Raw genomic sequence first — 17,790 nt, 5'->3', positions numbered from 1 at the left:
TTTATTATATTTACTACAGTGGAATAAAACATGTCATATTGTTTCTTGTTGATTACAGTGTATACATTGCCCAGTTGGGTGTTTCCCTATTTTATATAAAATATGGTTGAGTCCAGTATGACCTATTCTCATCTGAGTTATAATCGTACTTCTCTATGATTTCTGTTCTCCATCCTTCCAGCAACGACTTGTTTATGTATATTTTATAGATGTCTGCCTGTTTCATTGTTATCCCAGTAAAATTGCCATACTGATTGTTCTTAATTTGATTTTAGCTTCTGCTTTACTCAATGGGACTTCTAGATCTACTTCACTAATTCTGAGAGCTTGTTTGGCCAGAATGTCCGTCTTTTCATTGCCTTCCACACCTACGTGGGCAGGAACCCAATTGAAATATACAGATTTGCCCATCATTTTAATATAATATGTCTAACAGAGTATGTGAACTCTATTAATTACTGCAAAACATCAGAATGTTATTTCGCATTACGTCCATATAGGAGTGATTCAATCTTTTAACACTTAGTCTTAGTGGATTAAATAAATTAAACAAAATTTGGTGTGAATGTGAAAATTTGGTGTGAAAACAAAATGTGGTGTGAGGTGGAAAATGAAGGAGAAATTTATCATGTCATGACTGCAACTGTGAGTGGCAAAAAATACTGAAAAAAAAAAGACTTTGCCAACAGATTAAAAACAAATCTTGATTCTATTATTTCTGAAACTCAGTCTGGGTTTATAAAAGGCCGCCATGTTTCTAATAACATAACATTAGTTTTGGATTTGCTCGATTATGCTGATTCTATTCATTCAGATGGTCTCATTCTTTTTCTTGATTTTTATAAAGCCGTTGATACGGTTGACCACCAGTTTCTGTTTAAAGCATTGAGGTTATTTGGATTTAGGGAAACTTTTGTTAACACTATGGCTAAGGAATCAATAGTTAAGTGATTGTTAATTTTAATACTTCTAATGGATTTGATATTTTGTGTGGTATTAGGCAGGATTCTCCAATCTCTTCCTTTTCATTTTTATTAGTTTTTATTAGTCCTTAAGCATTGTGCAAAATCAAGATTTGAAAAAAAATTCTGTTTTTGAATGGAAGATTAAGATTTCACAATTGGCAGATGACACCACTTTATTTCTAAAAGATGACTCAAACGTATGAAAGGTTTTAAATTTAATTTCTGATATCTCAAGTGTTTCTGGTCTAAAGCTGAATATCTCCAAATGTGAGATAATGCCTGTTCAAAATTTGAGTTAGGAATATATAGAAGATATCCTTGTTAAATCCACAATTAAATGGTTATTTATTTATGTTATTAAAAATCTTTTAGTGAGACAGCACTTGAATTTTTTTTGTCTAGGATCAGCAAAACTAAAAATATTCTTAATTGCTGGCTACAATGGGACCTGTCATTATATGGAAGAGGGTTTTTCTCATTTTGTATATCCGACTTTATCTTTATTTGTTGAAAACAAAGTGGCCAAAGAAATTAATACTGTTTTCTTGAAATTTATCTAGAACAAACCTCTTAAATTAAAAAAGGTAGTTCTTTCTAAAAGTAAAGCAGAGGGGGTGTAAATTTATTAGATTTTTCTGACACCATATATATTTTTAAAATTAATTGGATAAAGAGATGCCTAACCAATCCAACGTCTATTTGTTTTTTTTATTCCCAACTACTTTTTTTTTTTACAAAATCTGTAGTATTTTGTTTCTTCTTAAATTTAATTATCTTCCCTACAAGCCATCTTTAGTTTTGTCTAAATTCCACCAGCAATGTCTGCTTGCTTGGAAGCTTCGTTATGTTCACAATGTTTCTCCCCACCGATTATTCTTATGGAATAACCGAGATAATACAATCAGAAACAAATCATTATTTTTCCAAAGTTGGTTTCAAAATAATATTAAATGGATCCTTTGCTTGTTTGATGATGGAGGAAACATTCTTTCATGAACCATTTATAACCTACCACTGTTTTCCAACTCCTCCTAATGAATTTAATAAAGTTGTTAAGGCAATATCACCTGGTTTAGTTCACCTAGTTAAAAGTCACTGTACATTTAACTGTAAATTTGCTTTTAGAAGGTGTTAGTCTGTTAGATAAGAAACGTAACAATAGCTTTGTGCGACAAATTTTCCAATGTAAAAGGAAAATTTCGTCTAGAGGAAAGTTTTACTGGAGGTCTTTGGTTAAGGATATAGACTGGAATAGAAACTGGCTTTTACCTGGGAAATATTGTATTTTCCAACAAGGCAAAAGAAATGCATTTTAAAATTTTCCATAAAATCTAACCTGTAAAAATTAGTATTTACAGTTTTTTGGACATCGACAGCTCCTGTTCTTTCTGCAAACAAGTAGAGGAAACACTACTACAGGGGTGGCCAACCCTGTTCCTGTAAAGCCACCTTCCTGCAGATTTCAGGTGTTACCCAAATCAAACACACCTGAAGCAATTAACTAAGACCTAAACACCACGTGATAATTACAGGCAGGTGTGTTAGATATGGGTTGCAACTAAAATCTGCAGGAAGGTGGCTCTCCAGAAACAGGGTTGGCCACACCTGCACTACTACATGTTTTTTGATTGTCCAATATCCAAGCAATTTTGGTCACTTCTAAATTCTCATATATCTGCTTCTGCCAATGCTGTGAATTGCTTTAATCTAAAAGACAATTTTTATTATAATAACCCAAAAGCTAAATATCTGGAACACATCATACATTTTTTTTTTATCTTATATGGCAAATTTTACATTCACAAACAAAAATTCACAAATAATTACCCACCCTTTGTTCATTTTAGAATAGAATTTATTTCCCTCCTAAAATCACTTTATCTTATTAAGAATTAAAAAAATCTAAGATTCCTGAAATATTATGCAGATGTATTTAAAGAAGATTCTCGATTTTAGTTGCTTTCCTTACAGTTATTTGTTAATGTGTCATTCTAATTTCATTCATTTGTTTAATTTAGTAATTTTATTATTATTATTATTATTATTATTAATACTTTAATTGTATTAATATTTTCCCTTTATATTTCCCCTTGTATTATTTGTATGTGGTTTTAGATATTTTTTCTTATGACTATGTAAATTATTGCTCTTTTTAAAGATCTGTCTGACTTTGTTATGATGTTCTTGATTGTCAGTTCAAGCATTAATTGTAAAAAAAAAGTGAATCAACTGGAGGAAGGTTTGTTTTAAAGCTTTTACACAGATATAAAGGGATTGATTAAAGTTTCAGGTTTTTCATCCAATGATGTACCTGCTGTTGACAATATTATTTTAACCCTTTATACAACGTAATACTATTTTACTCAAAGTAAAGAGAACTATTGAACAACGTACGTGTATTAAGTGTCTTAATGAAGGTTTAATTGATTAAATAATATAATTTCACTTCATTCTAAGTATACATCACTTTATATAAGAAATGGAGTACTAGTTTTAATCAGCTCATTTGTGGCTGTTGTTTCTTGCTCGGACTTACTGGATTTATTTTTGTTAATTACTCTCATATAAAGAAACTGTTGAAGAGAAGTTATTTTGTTACTATTCATAGTTTAATTTATTTTAAACAGAACATTTTTATTGCTTTGTTAATTTTTAACAGGATAAAATGCCCAAACGCAGAGAAAAACTATATATAATAAGTCATGACTCATGACTAAGAGTAAGTGGCAAAAAAGGTTGAAAAAAAAAGACTTTTATTTTGGCGTGACTTGTGACGTCATAAGCCTGCGCCGCTCTCGCGCTGTGATTCAACTGGAGAAAGGTTTGTTTTAAATCATTTAGCTATATATAAAGCGATTGATTAAAGTTTCAGTGTTTTCATTCAGTGCTAAATTATGTACTTGTTGACAATATTATTTTAACCCTTATACAACGTAGTACTATTTACTAAAACTTACAGTAATGAGGTCTATTTTTTAAATAAAGATAGGATAAACTTATTGTTCCGGAGAGGAAATTTGTCTTGTGCAAAAAAGTGCTATAAACAGACAATGAGATAAATAAAACAAACAAAACAATTAAGAAGATACTTGAATAAAGTAAAAGTGTGTAATAAGTGTTTTAATGAAAGTTTAATTGATTGAATAGCATAATGTCATTCCATTATAAATATACATCACTATATAATAGAGGTAAAGTTGGTTTTATATTCGCACTTTTTCCTTAATAATATAATTTCATAAAAGTATTATTTGCAAACTCTTTATTTGGAAAAGTAGTGAAATCATATTAGCAGCAAATGACTATCAAAGTACAACATTGTTTACAGTCAAATAAACAGTGTTAATGTTGTTTTCAAGTCAAACTTGCATGCTAATTCCAATCGAAAATTCAAAGTAACATAGTAAACAATATAGAGACTTCTAAATGAACGAATGAATGTGCGAATATAAAACCAACTTTACCTCTATCACTATATATAAGAAATGGAGTACTAGTTTTAATCAGCTGATCAGTGGCTATTGTTTCTTGATCAGACTTATCTGATTTCTGTTTGTTAATGACTCTCATATAAAGAAACTGTTGAAGCAAGTGTTGAAGAGAAGTCATTTTGTTTCTGTTCATTGTTTTATTTATTTTAAACAGGACATTTTTATTGTTTTGTTCATTTTAAACAGGATAAAGTGTCCAAACACAGAGAAAAACTCCTGCTAAAGTGACTGATCTCCACACTGTTATAAAGATGGCGTTTATTAAAGAGGAGAGTGAAGATGTGAAGATTGAAGAAACATTCACAGTCAAACAGGAAGATCTGCAGGAACAAACAGGTTGGATATCTTAATGATATATACTGATTTTCACTCTCAAAGACCAACTCAGTCATTTCATCCTCATTCAGATTAATAATAAGAATACTAAATTAAATCCATCTTACAGCCCTGAGTGTGCTGCCTAGTTCTCTTATATGCACATTAGCACTCATTGAAAGAGGAATGAGTTTATTTCTTGTTACTTGTTCTCATGTTTTTTTATCATTATTTTTATGTATTATTAGTCTTCCATTTTATCTACCTTCTTAAGGTTATTGCTTTTCTAGTTCTCCTTTTGTTTGTAAAGCATCCTTGAGCACTGGCGCTAAATAAAATAAACAAAAACAGTACATTTAGAGAAGTTTAATTGAGCTGACGATATTTGACCTACAGTATTCTCATAGAAGATATCTGCTATTACAGTGATAATGTTGGCTTAGTACTTTGTACTAATATGTCACTGTGATCACAATTCCCTTTTTTTCATCAACTTTATGGGTTTAAACTTGTTTTTAGTAGTTGTTACTAGTTCTCACAGATAGTATCTGAGTTAGAATTACATCATTATTATAATAACTAATTACCAGGGCTATTGTGTTTAAACAGGGTTTCCATGGGGTCTTAAAACGTTGTAAATTCCAAAATCTAAATTTCAGGCCTTAAAAAGTCTTAAATTTACTGAAATGTTGTGTTGTAGGTCTTAAACCTTTTCTTTTTAAAGGTCTTAATTTTTCTTTGTTCATGTTTTCCTACTCAATCTGGCCAAAACCCATACAATCACCAACAATCCATCTCAATACAACTTTAAACTTTTCATTCAAAAAGGTCATTTTAACTCTATTTCTCATAAAGGTTTAATTAATCTAACTTGGTGAAACCTGCAGAAACCCTGGTTTAAAATGTCAAAAATCGTGGAAGCCCCCAATTTTAAATATGCTAAATTTGCTAAGTTTGTATTGTTTAGTTTTTGCTATTATTTTTATTGTGTTTTTACCTGAACTGATTGTTCTAGCTGTCCTGTACGGTGACCTTGAGCGTCATGAAAGGCGCCTTTAAATAAAATGCATTTTTATTGTCTGCAAGTTGTTTATTGAGATTAAAATAATATTTAAAAAACAAACAAATTGAAAATGAGATGATTATATATATATATATATATATATATATATATATATATATATATATATATATATATATATATATATATATATATATACACACACACACACACACAGTTGAAGTCAGAATTATTAGCCCCCGGAATTATTAGCGCCCCTGTTTATTTTTTTCCCCAATTTCTGTGTAATGGAGGGAAGATTGTTTCAGCACATTTCTTAGCATAATAGTTTTAAAAACCTATTTTTTAATAGCTGATTTATTTTATCTTTGCCATGATGACAGTAAATTATATTTTACTTGATATTTTTCAAGATACTTCTATACAGCTTAAAGTGACATTTAAAGGCTTAACTAAGTTAATAAGGTGAACTAGGCAGGTTAGGGTAATTAGGCAAGTTATTCTATAACGATGGTTTGTTCTGTAGATTGTCGGGAAAAAAATTGCTTAAAGGGGCTAATAATTTTGTCTCAAAAATGGGTTTTAAAAAATTAATAATTGCTTTCATTCTAGCCGAAATAAAACAAATAAGACTTTCTCGAGAAGAAAAAATATTATCAGACATACTGTGAAAATTTCCTTGCTCTGTTAACAGTGGCGCCCCCAGAAAATTTTCTTAGGGGTGGCCAGAAGAGGCCGCACCAAATCTTGGGGTGGCACACTAAAAAAAATAATGAATTCAGTGTAATGTTATATTTTTGTTTTTGGTAAATGTAATAATGTAGTTTTTATTCATTTAATTAATTCTTCTTGAAATATTGCAATTTATTCCTTAAAATTATTAAGGAAGTACATGTGCAAACCAAATAAAATTCTATGTTTAGTTTAAAAACACTTTATATATATATATATATATATATATATATATATATATATATATATATATATATATATATATATATATACTGTATAAATATAATTTTTACGTGCTTTTATTGTACATCATACGGTATATGCCAAGTCTAAAATTAATGAAGATTAATGAGTTTATTATTCCCAGTGATGGGTTGCAGCTGGAAGGGCATCCGCTGTGTAAAAATGTGCTGGATAAGTTTGCGGTTCATTCCGCTGTAGCGACCCTGGATTAATAAAGGGACTAAGCCCAAAAGAAAATGAAAGAATAATGAGTTTATTAATAACCCAAACAAATGAACAAACTGAACAAAAGGCATTACTATATACACACTCACTATACCTAATAATATAATTTATCCATATTGCTTTTTGAGCCATTTTATTATGCAGCTTCTTCTATTGATATACTGTACCTTAAGGTAAATATTAAATTGCCATTGCTGTCTATTGAAGGTGTGTGCATGCTGTCAACGACGATCGGGGAGGGTAGTGGCGGTTCTAGTTTAAATGACACCCTGGCAAACCACCCTATTTACCCCACCTCCCTTAAATTGTTAGATTTGTTATTTAATAAACATAACAATTTATTTATATTTATTCTAAATAAATACAATTAATATTATTATACAATTATTATTCTAAATAAATAACAGAAATCAATCCCAAATATTACTGGAAAACAACAGCTGGAGTGATATGCCAAGATCACTTAACCTTTTGCATGAAAATTAATTATGACAATTCTAAAGAATTATCTGTGGTCTTAGACCAGATCATGGCTGAGAAATCATGTTATGAAGTCTTACCTCCCTGACTCATTATCCATCCTTTGTGCTTTAAAGCCATGCTTAGTGAAAGTAACATCTTCATCATCATAATCATCATATTATATAAACTTTAGTCGACTTTCAAAACTCGCTGCGTACCGACACATCTTTGCGCAAAAGGCTGTTACTCCGGTTTCACGGCACATGAGCGGCGCCTATTTTATTGGCGTGCATGGAAACAACCAATCGGGATTCACACAGGAGTGCGTGAGGCGCGCTGGAATGGTTTTCTGCGCGCATGCGTCAGTTTGCTTTCACCAGCATTGAACCAGAGGGGGAGAGCTACGTCATTAACACCAATAATAATTTAGTGGCTGCATTTTATTTATTTATTTATTTACTTATCAATAATAAATAAAATAATAAATCAATAATGTCAACAGCAAAATTATATTTGGGTGGCCACAGGGGTGGCCAGAGTTTACCGTGGGGTGGCCATGGCCACCCCTTGGGGGCGCCCCTGTCTGTTAAAAATAATTTTGGTAATATTTAAAAGAGAAAAAAAAAATTAAAAGGGGGCTAATAATTCTGACTTCAACTGTGTGTGTGTGTGTGTGTGTGTGTGTGTGTGTGTGTGTGTGTGTGTGTGTGTGTATATATATATATATATATACACACACACATATATATAGCAACTTATGTGACTGCTTTGGGAAATAACCATCATTGTAGACATCACAGGATGACTGATTGTGAAGGAACGTGTAGTCTGGCACATTTGCTACCCACGACAAGTCAAGATTTAAAAAGAAAAAAAAAATTTGCATGATCTGACGTAGTGACTAAACGACAGTAAAAATCATGTGATCTGACCGGGGCTTTAGCTGTTGTATTGGAGTCGAAAGAATATATAAAGTAGAATGTTCTTTTAACAGTGCCGATATGTTTAAGTTTGTCCTTTTGCAAAATGTTTGTCATTTCTTTTCTGCAAATTAGACTTTTTTAAAATCTGCTTGATTCTTTAAAAACCAAAAGCAGTCCCCGTCAATTGGTGTTTTTTTCCATAAGATACACCTTTGTGACTGTTTTATTTTATAATGTGCTTTTTAATAATTTTATTCTTTTCAAAGCAGCACACATACGCAAATTTATCCTTAAAAACGTGGCATGAGAGCAATGCACGTGCAATCAATTCCTGATCCTTTGCACACATTTTTAAAACAAAAGACAAGAAAATTTAATTACTTTCAATGTGCTAAATATTTGTTAAACGATTATTTTAAAAAAAGCTTGTACACTTATTTAAAGTGTAAAACTGTCGGCGCCAAAAGCCTTGTGGTTAGTGCGTTGAAACATAGCACCAAGGTGCTCACGGCGACCGAGTTTGATTCCTGGCTTGTGGTCCTTTGCTGATCCGTTTCCTATCTATGATTACCACACTTTCCTGTCTGTAAAATCTCCACTGTCCTATCCAAATAAAGATGAAAACCCCTAAAAAATAATTATATATTTAAAAAAAAAAATAAAACTGAATAAAGTGCATGTTAATCGGAAATAAAGTAAATTAGTAAATTAATCTATTTCATTATTCAATGCATAAAATAGGCAAGTCTTTTTATAAATTGAGGTTATTCTAAACCTTTTAATTGCATTTTCTTTTCTTATAAATAATAAAAGTTGCATCAGATTGATGAAAACTAACCTGAATACCTGCGTAAACAGGGCCACAGTGACTTTTTAGTTTTCATTGAAACAATTGGATAGTGTCTTCTGTCTACATGACTGGCAAACGCGGCAGGAAATTTCTGCAAATATTTTGTTAACAAATGTTTAGTAATGTTAGAAATGCATAGAAAAATGCAAAACAGATTTGTCCTGAGGTCATTAATGCCTAGTTCAGACTGCGTGATTTTAGCCCCGATTTTGGCTCGCCGACAGGTTTTGAGAAATCGCTGACAAATGCCTGAAATCATAGGCAAATCGGTGCTCGTGCACATGAGTGACAATCACACAGTATGAACTATCAAAGACGCGATCTGAGAGAATCGCCGATGAGTCGCTGATGCCCGCAAGATATTTGGCATGCTAAATATCTGGGGCTGTCGGCGATTCAAATCATGCCGTGTGAAATGAGTTTTGACTGAAAATAACATCGGCGATCACCTACAGCCAATGAGAGAGCGACATTCACTTGTGTGTGCATGTGTGTATACCTGCTGCAGGCCAGCGGGAGGCTGGGGGAGAAGTTAAAAGCGCTCTTTTTCGGTTTATTTGGACCCACAAAATGGAGGAAAAACTAATGGAGGTTTGACAGGACTCAAGAGCAACCGTGTCTGTTTGACGTTTCATACAGAAAGAAATTAGTTTATTAGCAACGTTGAGGAGAATTGGCTAATTCCCTTTAAACCCAGGTGAGCAAACATGTACATGTTCTACCCCATTAAAGGCTTCTTTCTCATTTTGTAGTTAATAACAAAAGATATACTACATGTTTTTAGATTTGATTAGATTAGATTCAACTTTATTGTCATTACACATGTACAAGTACAATGCAACGAAATGCAGTTTAGGTCTGACCAGCAGTGCAATAGCAGCAAGTGCAGGATACAGGAATAAGTTATAAAGTGCAGTTATAGAAAAACTATGGGGATATTTACAGATGGATGTACTATCAAAATTTTATACAGGTTGGATAAGCTATGAGTAGATTTACAATATATGAATATATGTGCAGGTTGCTATTAATAATCAGTAGTGTGCAGATAAATAAACATGATTACAAGCGTATATGAATATATGTACAGTAGGGGTGTAACGATACACTCAGCTCACGATTCGATGTGTATCACGATATAATGTTCACGATTCGGTATGTATCACGATATTTGGAATAAAAATTGAAAATTAAACTGAAATGCTAATTTTACCAAGTAAACTATTTTTTTTTGTAGTTCTTTGTACTTGTTAAACTGAACCTTCTTTAAGAAAATAAATTAAACAGGCCTGTCTCTGGAAAATAAAACAATTTAAAAACTTCTTTAAAAATATTATTGAAATGACAGAGACAAAATTAAGGAACAATTTAAGTAAAGGTGCAAAAAAATAAGCTTTCTATTTAATTGAATTTAACAGTAAGAGCTTAAGGCTTTGCTTGGTCACTTGTGTTTTTTGTGTGAGCAAAAATAAATCCACATTTCCAGGTATTTAATTCATATTTAATTAAATTCATTTAGAGATATTTCTAATTACAATTGTGACTAGTCAAAACTCATTTAGAGATATCCGCAAATATTTTTCAATGGAAGTCAATGGAGGAATATGACATATATGTCATAATATATTTGCAGATATCTCCAATCTGATTTCGTACTAGTACAATTGTAATTGCAGATATCTCTAATTGTCATTGTGACTAGTCGAATTATAATTATGACTAGTCAAAATATAATTAGAGATATCTTTAAATATATTTATGGATAGTCAGAACAAAGGTTTAAATGCTAAAACGGCTTGCCATACGCGCGCCTCTATCAAAGTCCGCCCTCTGTAGTAACAGCTCACGTCATGTGTGATTTTGCGGCGGGAACATTATATGAAGACAATGATATTTTAGGGTGAATTGTACCTTATAAATATAGTATGTGACTCTTTCAACACCATTAGGAGGTATCCCTGTCGCTGTCCAAAGTATGTAAATCACTGTGAAGACTTTAAAACTTAGGATGTTTGACCCAGTAAGCGTGTCAAAAGCGGACGAGTCTAAAGCAATGACTGTACAACCGAAATGTTGCCAGACGTCTGATTTTGAGAGGATGGGCCATCCTCTATTTCAGCTCCACTCATCTTGGTCTGCTCACATTACTGCTGCTGCAATCTGAACTCACGTGCGACAGCAGGTGGAACGTAGCTCACATGCAAACAGCTCAACTAATAAGAGAAAACGGACGTCGTATCGTAATGAAATCGTCATAACGCCACGATGCATATTGTGACATTTTTGCATCGCAATAAATCATACAACGATAAATCGTTACACCTCTAATGTACAGCGATAGATGAACATGATTACAAGTGTATATGTTACAATATATGAATATATGTACAGGGATAGATGAACATGATTACAAGTGTATATGTTACAATATATGAATATATGTACAGGTCGGTATTAATAATCAGTAGTATGCAGATAAATAAGCATGATTACAAGTGTATATGTATGGTGGGTGTGTACATAATTACAAATGCCCATATGCAGTGGATATGTACAGTTCAATAAGTAAACAGTTCAATATGGTGCAGTGAATATGTGCAAATTTTAAATGTGCAAATGTTAAACAGTGCAGTTATTGCGAGGAGTTTAAGTTAGAGGAGAGTGGGGGGTGTATTGGGGGGGCAAAAGAGTCAATGTGGGGCAGAGTTCAGGAGGGAGACAGCTCTGGGGAAAAAGCTGTTCCTCAGTCTGTTGGTTTTTGTCCGGGGGAGCCTGAAGCGCCTGCCGGAGGGCAGGAGAGAAAACAGTCTGTGAGCGGGGTGAAAGGTGTCCTTCAGAATACTGCGTGCTCGGTGCAAATAGTGTTTCTTCTGGATGTCCTCTATGGCTGGCAGTATGGTCCCTGTGATGCGTTGGGCAGTTTTCACCACCAGCTGCAGTGCCTTACGCTCAGCAACAGAGCAGCTTCCATACCAGACTGTGACACAGTTTGTCAGGATGCTCTCTATTGTGCAGCAGTAGAAGTTCACCAAGACGGCTGATGAAAGCTGGTTCTTCTTCAGTTGCCTTAAGAAGAATAGGCGCTGGTGAGCCTTCTTGATCAGGCTAGAGGTGTTGGTGGTCCAGGAAAGGTCCTTTGAGATGTGGGTCCCCAGGAACTTAAAGGATGAAACAGGCTCAACGGCCATCCCATTGATGTGGATGGGATTATGTGAGCCTGTTCGTCCCTTTCTGAAGTCCACAATGAGCTCCTTGGTCTTGTTGGTGTTAAGGAGCAGATTATTGTCGGTGCACCAAGTGGCCAGATGCTGTATCTCCTCCCTGTAGGCAATCTCATCATTGTTGCTGATTAGACCAATCACTGTGGTGTCATCTGCAAATTTGATGATGGTGTTGGATCTATTAACAGGCCTACAGTCAAAGGTAAAAAGGGAGTAGAGGAAGGGGCTCAGCACACAGCCCTGTGGTACACCAGTGTTGAGTGTGACGGTGGTGGAGCAGATGTGGCCTGATCTAACATTCTGAGGTCTGTTAGTCAGAAAGTCCATAATCCAGTTGCAGAGTGATGTGTCGATATCCAGGTCTCTGAGTTTGATCAGTAACTTGGAGGGTATGACAATGTTGAATGCTGAGCTGAAGTCCACAAACAGCATTCGTGCATAAGTGTTTTTATTGTCCAGGTGTGTGAGTACAGAGTGCAGTGCTATAGAGACTGCATCATCTGTGCTCCTGTTGCCACGGTAAGCAAACTGATGTGGGTCCAGTGTGAATGGTAGAGTCTTTTAGATGTGCCAGGACCAACCGCTCGAAGCACTTCATGATGATGGGTGTGAGTGCTACAGGGCGGTAGTCATTCAGGCATGTTGGGCTGGAGTGTTTGGGCACTGGCACAATAGAGGTGGTTTTAAAGCATGTTGGCACAGCTGCTAGGTTGAGCGACAGGTTGAAAATGTCTGTGAATGCCCCAGCGAGCTGTTCTGCACATACTTTGAGGACACGCCCAGGAATACCGTCTGGTCCAGCAGCCTTACGCCCATTGATACAACTCAGTGCGATGTGTACTTCTGAGGAGGTGAGTGTGATAGCTGAGTGGTTGGTGGAGGAAGTGATCCTGGTGTAGGGTTCTTTATTGTCTCTATCAAAGCGGGCATAAAAGTCATTTAGCTCATTCAGGAAGGAGACGTCTGTGGGTGTGGACTGGCTGGGTTTGTAGTTGGTGATGGCCTGGATGCCCTGCCACATGCGCCAAGGATCAGAGTTGGAAAAGTGCTCCTCTAGCTTAAGCTTGTAGCAGTGCTTGGCCTTTTTGATGCCCCTCTTCAGATTAGCCCTGTAAGTGCTGTAGGCCTGTGCATCCCCTGATCTGAAGGCAGTGTTGTGTGCCTTTAGCAGGAGGCGTACCTCCTTGTTCATCCATGGCTTCTGATTTGGGTATGTGGTGATTTGTTTCTGGGTTGTAACACTGTCTATGGTGGTGTTAATATATTCCAGAACAGAGGAAGTGTAACTGTCAGTGTCTGTGTGAGAGCCATGTGTGGCCTGGGAAGCAAACATACCCCAGTCTGTGTGTTGAAACCTGTCCTGGAGTGTGGAGTCTACCCCTGCTGGCCACACTTTGATGGTCCTCACTGATGGCTTCACATGGTCGATGAGGGGTGAGTATTTGGGGGGAAGGAACAAAGAAAGGTGATCTGACTGACCCAGGTGGGGGAGGGAGGTCACAGCATAGGCTTCAGCTATGTTTGTGTAAACATGGTCCAATGTTTTGTTTCCCCTTCTGTGACAGAGAATGTTTTGATGGAATTTAGGGAGCACTGTCTTTAAGTTTGAGTGATTAAAATCCCCCGCAACAATAAAAGCAGCCTCCGGGTGAGCAGTCTGTTGTTTGCTGATGGCTGCATGAAGTTTGTTCATAGCCAGCTTTGCATCAGCGTCGGGAGGAATATAAGCAGCAGATATTATGGTGGAAGTGAAATCCCGTGGTAGGTAAAAAGGTCTACATTTAACCATTAGGAATTCCAGGTTAGCAGAGCAATGTCTCCCAACGACGATAGAGTTTGTGCACCAAGCTTTGTTAATATAAATGCATAATCCTCCGCCTCTGGTCTTACCGGAGTCATCCGCCGTTCTGTCCGCTCGGAATGTGTGATGCTCCGTTAGCGATACAGCGTTGTCTGGTACCCCGCTGTTTAGCCATGTTTCTGTGAAAATCATGATGTTACAGTTCCATAATCTTTTGCTGTGGTTGATGCACAGTCGAATCTCATCCATTTTGTTCACCAGTGACCGTAAATTGGCGAGAAAGATGCTGGGTAAAGAGAGCTGGTGTGGTGTTAGCTTTAGCTTAGTTCTTAGCCCGCCACGCTTCCCCCGTCTTTGTTTACGTTCTCTGCGCGGTCTGTGAGCACTTCCGCCCGGCCGGGCAGGGCGCCCAGCCCGGGGTGTTCTGGCAATCTCATGGATGAGTCGAAGATTGCTAATAAAACTGTCCGGAATCCACAAACCAATATCCAAGAGCTCCTGTTGGGTATACAATGTAAAGGCACCACTGTTCTGCACGAACAGACCCGAAATGAGCAGGAATAATACTGCAAAAATGCAGAAACTGGAGAGACCCTGAGCCTCGCATTGTGCACGCGCTGCCATCTTGGATTAAATATGATCTGATTTATTTTACATTTAATGTGCATCAAAATTACAGTGAGTGTAACCAATGTTTCCAGTGTCTTTTCACTTTTCAGCTTTTAATGAGAAATTTTAAGACTTAATGAAAACTAATGTTTTATTTATTTATTTCAGACCGAATTAAAGAGAATGAGGGGAGAAAAGAGGAGGAACATCATGTCAAAATTGAGGAAAAAACTCATTTACAGACTAATGGTATTTTGAAAAGGAGAGACAAGAATCGTTTCACCTGCACTCAGTGTGGAAAGAGTTTTGGAAGAAAAGGCTATCTTAAGATTCACATGATGATCCACACTGGAGAGAAACCATTCACATGCACTCATTGTGGGAGGAGTTTCGACCGATCATCATCCCTTAATCTACACATGAGGATCCACACTGGAGAGAAACCATTCACATGCACTCAATGTGGGAAGAGTTTCAACCAATCATCACACCTTAACAATCACATGAAAATCCACACTGGAGAGAAACCATTCACATGTACTCAGTGTGGGAAGATTTTCAACCAATTATCATACCTTAATCTACACATGAGGATTCATACTGGAGAGAAACCATTCACATGCACACAATGTGGGAGGAGTTTCAACCGATCATCATCCCTTAATCTACACATGAGGATCCACACTGGAGAGAAACCATTCACATGCACTCAGTGTGGGAAGAGTTTCAACCGATCATCACATCTTAACAATCACATGAAAATCCACACTGGAGAGAAACCATTCACTTGTACTCAGTGTGGGAAGAGTTTCAGCCAATCAACATACCTTAATAAACACATGAGGATCCACACTGGAGAGAAACCATTCACATGCACCCAGTGTGAGAAGAGTTTCAACCAATCATCGTCCCTTAATAAACACATGAAAATCCACACTGGAGAGAAACCATTCACATGCACCCAGTGTGGGAGGAGTTTCAACCAATCATCACACCTTTACAGTCACATGAATATCCACACTGGAGAGAAACCATTCACATGCACTCTGTGTGGGAAGAGCTTCAGCCAATCATCATCCCTTAATCTACACATCATGAGCCACACTGGAGAGAAACTATACATGTCTAATCATCTTGTTTAATCCCGCTCCTTTTCGCAGCGTCGTACAACAGAATTTCTCATGCTCAAACACTAGTGTGACTGCAGCTTCGATGTGGGATGAGTTTCAGCAACTCATCAGAACTTAATAAACACATGAAGACCCACACTGGAGAGATACCAATCACATGGACTCAGTGTGGGGAGAGTTTCAACAGATCAGCAAACCTTAATGAACACATAAAGATCCACACTGGTGTGAACGAGTATTTGTGCTTTGAGTGTGAGAAGACTTTTATTACAGCTCAAATTGAAACTGCACGAGACGATTCACACTGGACCATACAAGTCTTCAAATTGACAAGAGGTTTAATCAGTTAACACATCTGAAAACACAAAAGAGGATTCACACTGGTGAGAAACCATACAGATCTGATCAGTGTCTACAGAGTTTCACTCATTCGGCACAGCTTAAGAAACACATGGACAAAAAGGTGCACAGAAGACATGAATGCAGCAAAACATTTTCTCATGTGCACAGGATTTTTCATGTCTGAATAATGTTTCAAAAGGCTGAGTGATGGTATACTGTGTTCCAACATCCTACACTGCAGTAGGTGGGGTTGTAAATGTGCTGCGATCCTCGTGTTTACCGTAAACACAATGATGGCAGCTGAGTGAAGAACACTTTCATAAACATCTGGCAAACAGCACCTCTGCGGCTTAAAATCTCTTTGCAAGTGATTGTACAGGTGCGGATACATCTGTACTCCACTCTCCAGTGTATTCATGTAGCTTGTGTTGTTTTGGATGATATTCTCTGTCTGGCTCCCTGAATAAGAAACAAGTCACTGGAAAGACACCGCACACCAAAGAAGGTGGACCTACAGGACGGTTAGTTAGCAGTATACCAGGACCTCAAGTTTAAAAAGCCCATTCAATTGTCCTGTGTTGCAGCTTTTATTAGTAAAGTTTCTTTACTATTATGTTTAAGATTTTTTCTAGTTTAATACATTTACTTGTTTGAGTAGAATACGAACTTGATGAATATTTTATGATTTAGGCAGAGCGACAGGTATTAAGTTTTACAATATTACTACACTGTAATGATCCCAGGACTTCCGATTGGAGTATGTGGTAAATCCTGATTGAATGCCTACATTACTCATCAATGGGTATATAAAAGTTGTTGTGTTAACTACCCCAGGACGCTGATGCTACTCGGGAGTCTTCATGTCAAGACCTGCCATTTCATTGACTCTTTAACCTTATAGTTTTGTTTTGCATTACTTATATCATGCAGTTAAAGTTTTGTTGTGATTATATCCTAAGTTCTTTATCTTTATTATTATCTATAGACATTTGTTGGTTGCTTTGATTGATTGTTCTATGAGTTACTTTTATAATAAATCATTTGCATTCAAGCTATTTTGTTGGCTCATCTCTCTTTTATGTTGCAACTCAAACAAGCGGGTCATAACACTTTGTAAAATGTGTCTGGTTGTATCCGAGATCTTGTCCTTTCAGTTATGACCATAGGTAAGAGTAGGAACCTAGACTGAGCGGTAAATTGAGAACATTGCCTTTCATCTCAGCTCCTTAACCACAACAGACAATCACATCAACTGCTTTACTGCTGCTGCTGCACTGAAACATCTTTAAATCTCACATTCCATTCCTCATGAAAAAAAAAGCAGATACCTGAACTCTATTTGGGGTAAGGACTCTCCTCCAAACTGGAGATGGCCACCTTTTTCCAGTCAAGCACCATGGTTTCTGAGCTGCTGTTTTTTTTCCTGCCATGTCACACTTAGCAGCAAACTGTCCCACTGC

At 36.1% G+C, this 17,790-nt stretch overlaps 3 protein-coding genes across 5 annotated transcripts in view; 2 read left to right on the top strand and 1 right to left on the bottom strand.

Moving 5' to 3' along the window:
• Window positions 1-17,383, top strand: part of LOC110439608 (uncharacterized) — a 72,752-nt gene extending 55,369 nt beyond the window's left edge. Inside the window, exon 6 of the mRNA XM_087248865.2 lies at window positions 14,053-17,383. The gene's annotated coding sequence lies outside the window, so the exon portion shown is untranslated. The remainder of the gene's footprint in view (window positions 1-14,052) is intronic.
• LOC110439401 (uncharacterized) lies at window positions 3,757-17,383 on the top strand. 3 transcript variants are annotated; one of them, XM_087249162.1, is made up of 3 exons: window positions 3,757-3,786; window positions 4,643-4,792; window positions 15,027-17,383. In XM_087249162.1, exons 2-3 carry the CDS (start codon window positions 4,708-4,710, stop codon window positions 15,998-16,000), a joined length of 1,059 nt encoding a protein of 352 aa, XP_087105288.1. In that variant the 5' UTR covers window positions 3,757-3,786; window positions 4,643-4,707; the 3' UTR covers window positions 16,001-17,383. The 3 variants fall into 3 exon arrangements, with proteins under 3 accessions (XP_087105288.1, XP_087105290.1, XP_087105289.1); XM_087249164.1 differs by having other exon boundaries at window positions 4,611-4,792; XM_087249163.1 differs by having other exon boundaries at window positions 3,757-4,156; window positions 4,449-4,792.
• LOC148680284 (putative RNA-directed DNA polymerase from transposon BS) lies at window positions 8,233-17,641 on the bottom strand. The gene is made up of 2 exons (XM_088650730.1): window positions 15,290-17,641; window positions 8,233-15,206 (listed from the first exon to the last, which is right to left on the bottom strand). The coding sequence occupies exon 2, from the start codon at window positions 14,871-14,873 to the stop codon at window positions 12,945-12,947; it is 1,929 nt and encodes a 642-aa protein (XP_088506856.1). The 5' UTR covers window positions 14,874-15,206; window positions 15,290-17,641; the 3' UTR covers window positions 8,233-12,944.
• Window positions 17,642-17,790: the final 149 nt, after the last annotated feature.

The sequence above is a fragment of the Danio rerio genome, chromosome 4 (assembly GCF_052040795.2).
Source record: "Danio rerio strain M-AB ecotype USA chromosome 4, GRCz13ab, whole genome shotgun sequence".
Classification (NCBI taxonomy): domain Eukaryota; kingdom Metazoa; phylum Chordata; class Actinopteri; order Cypriniformes; family Danionidae; genus Danio; species Danio rerio.
This window is presented reverse-complemented; position numbering and strand designations above follow the sequence as displayed.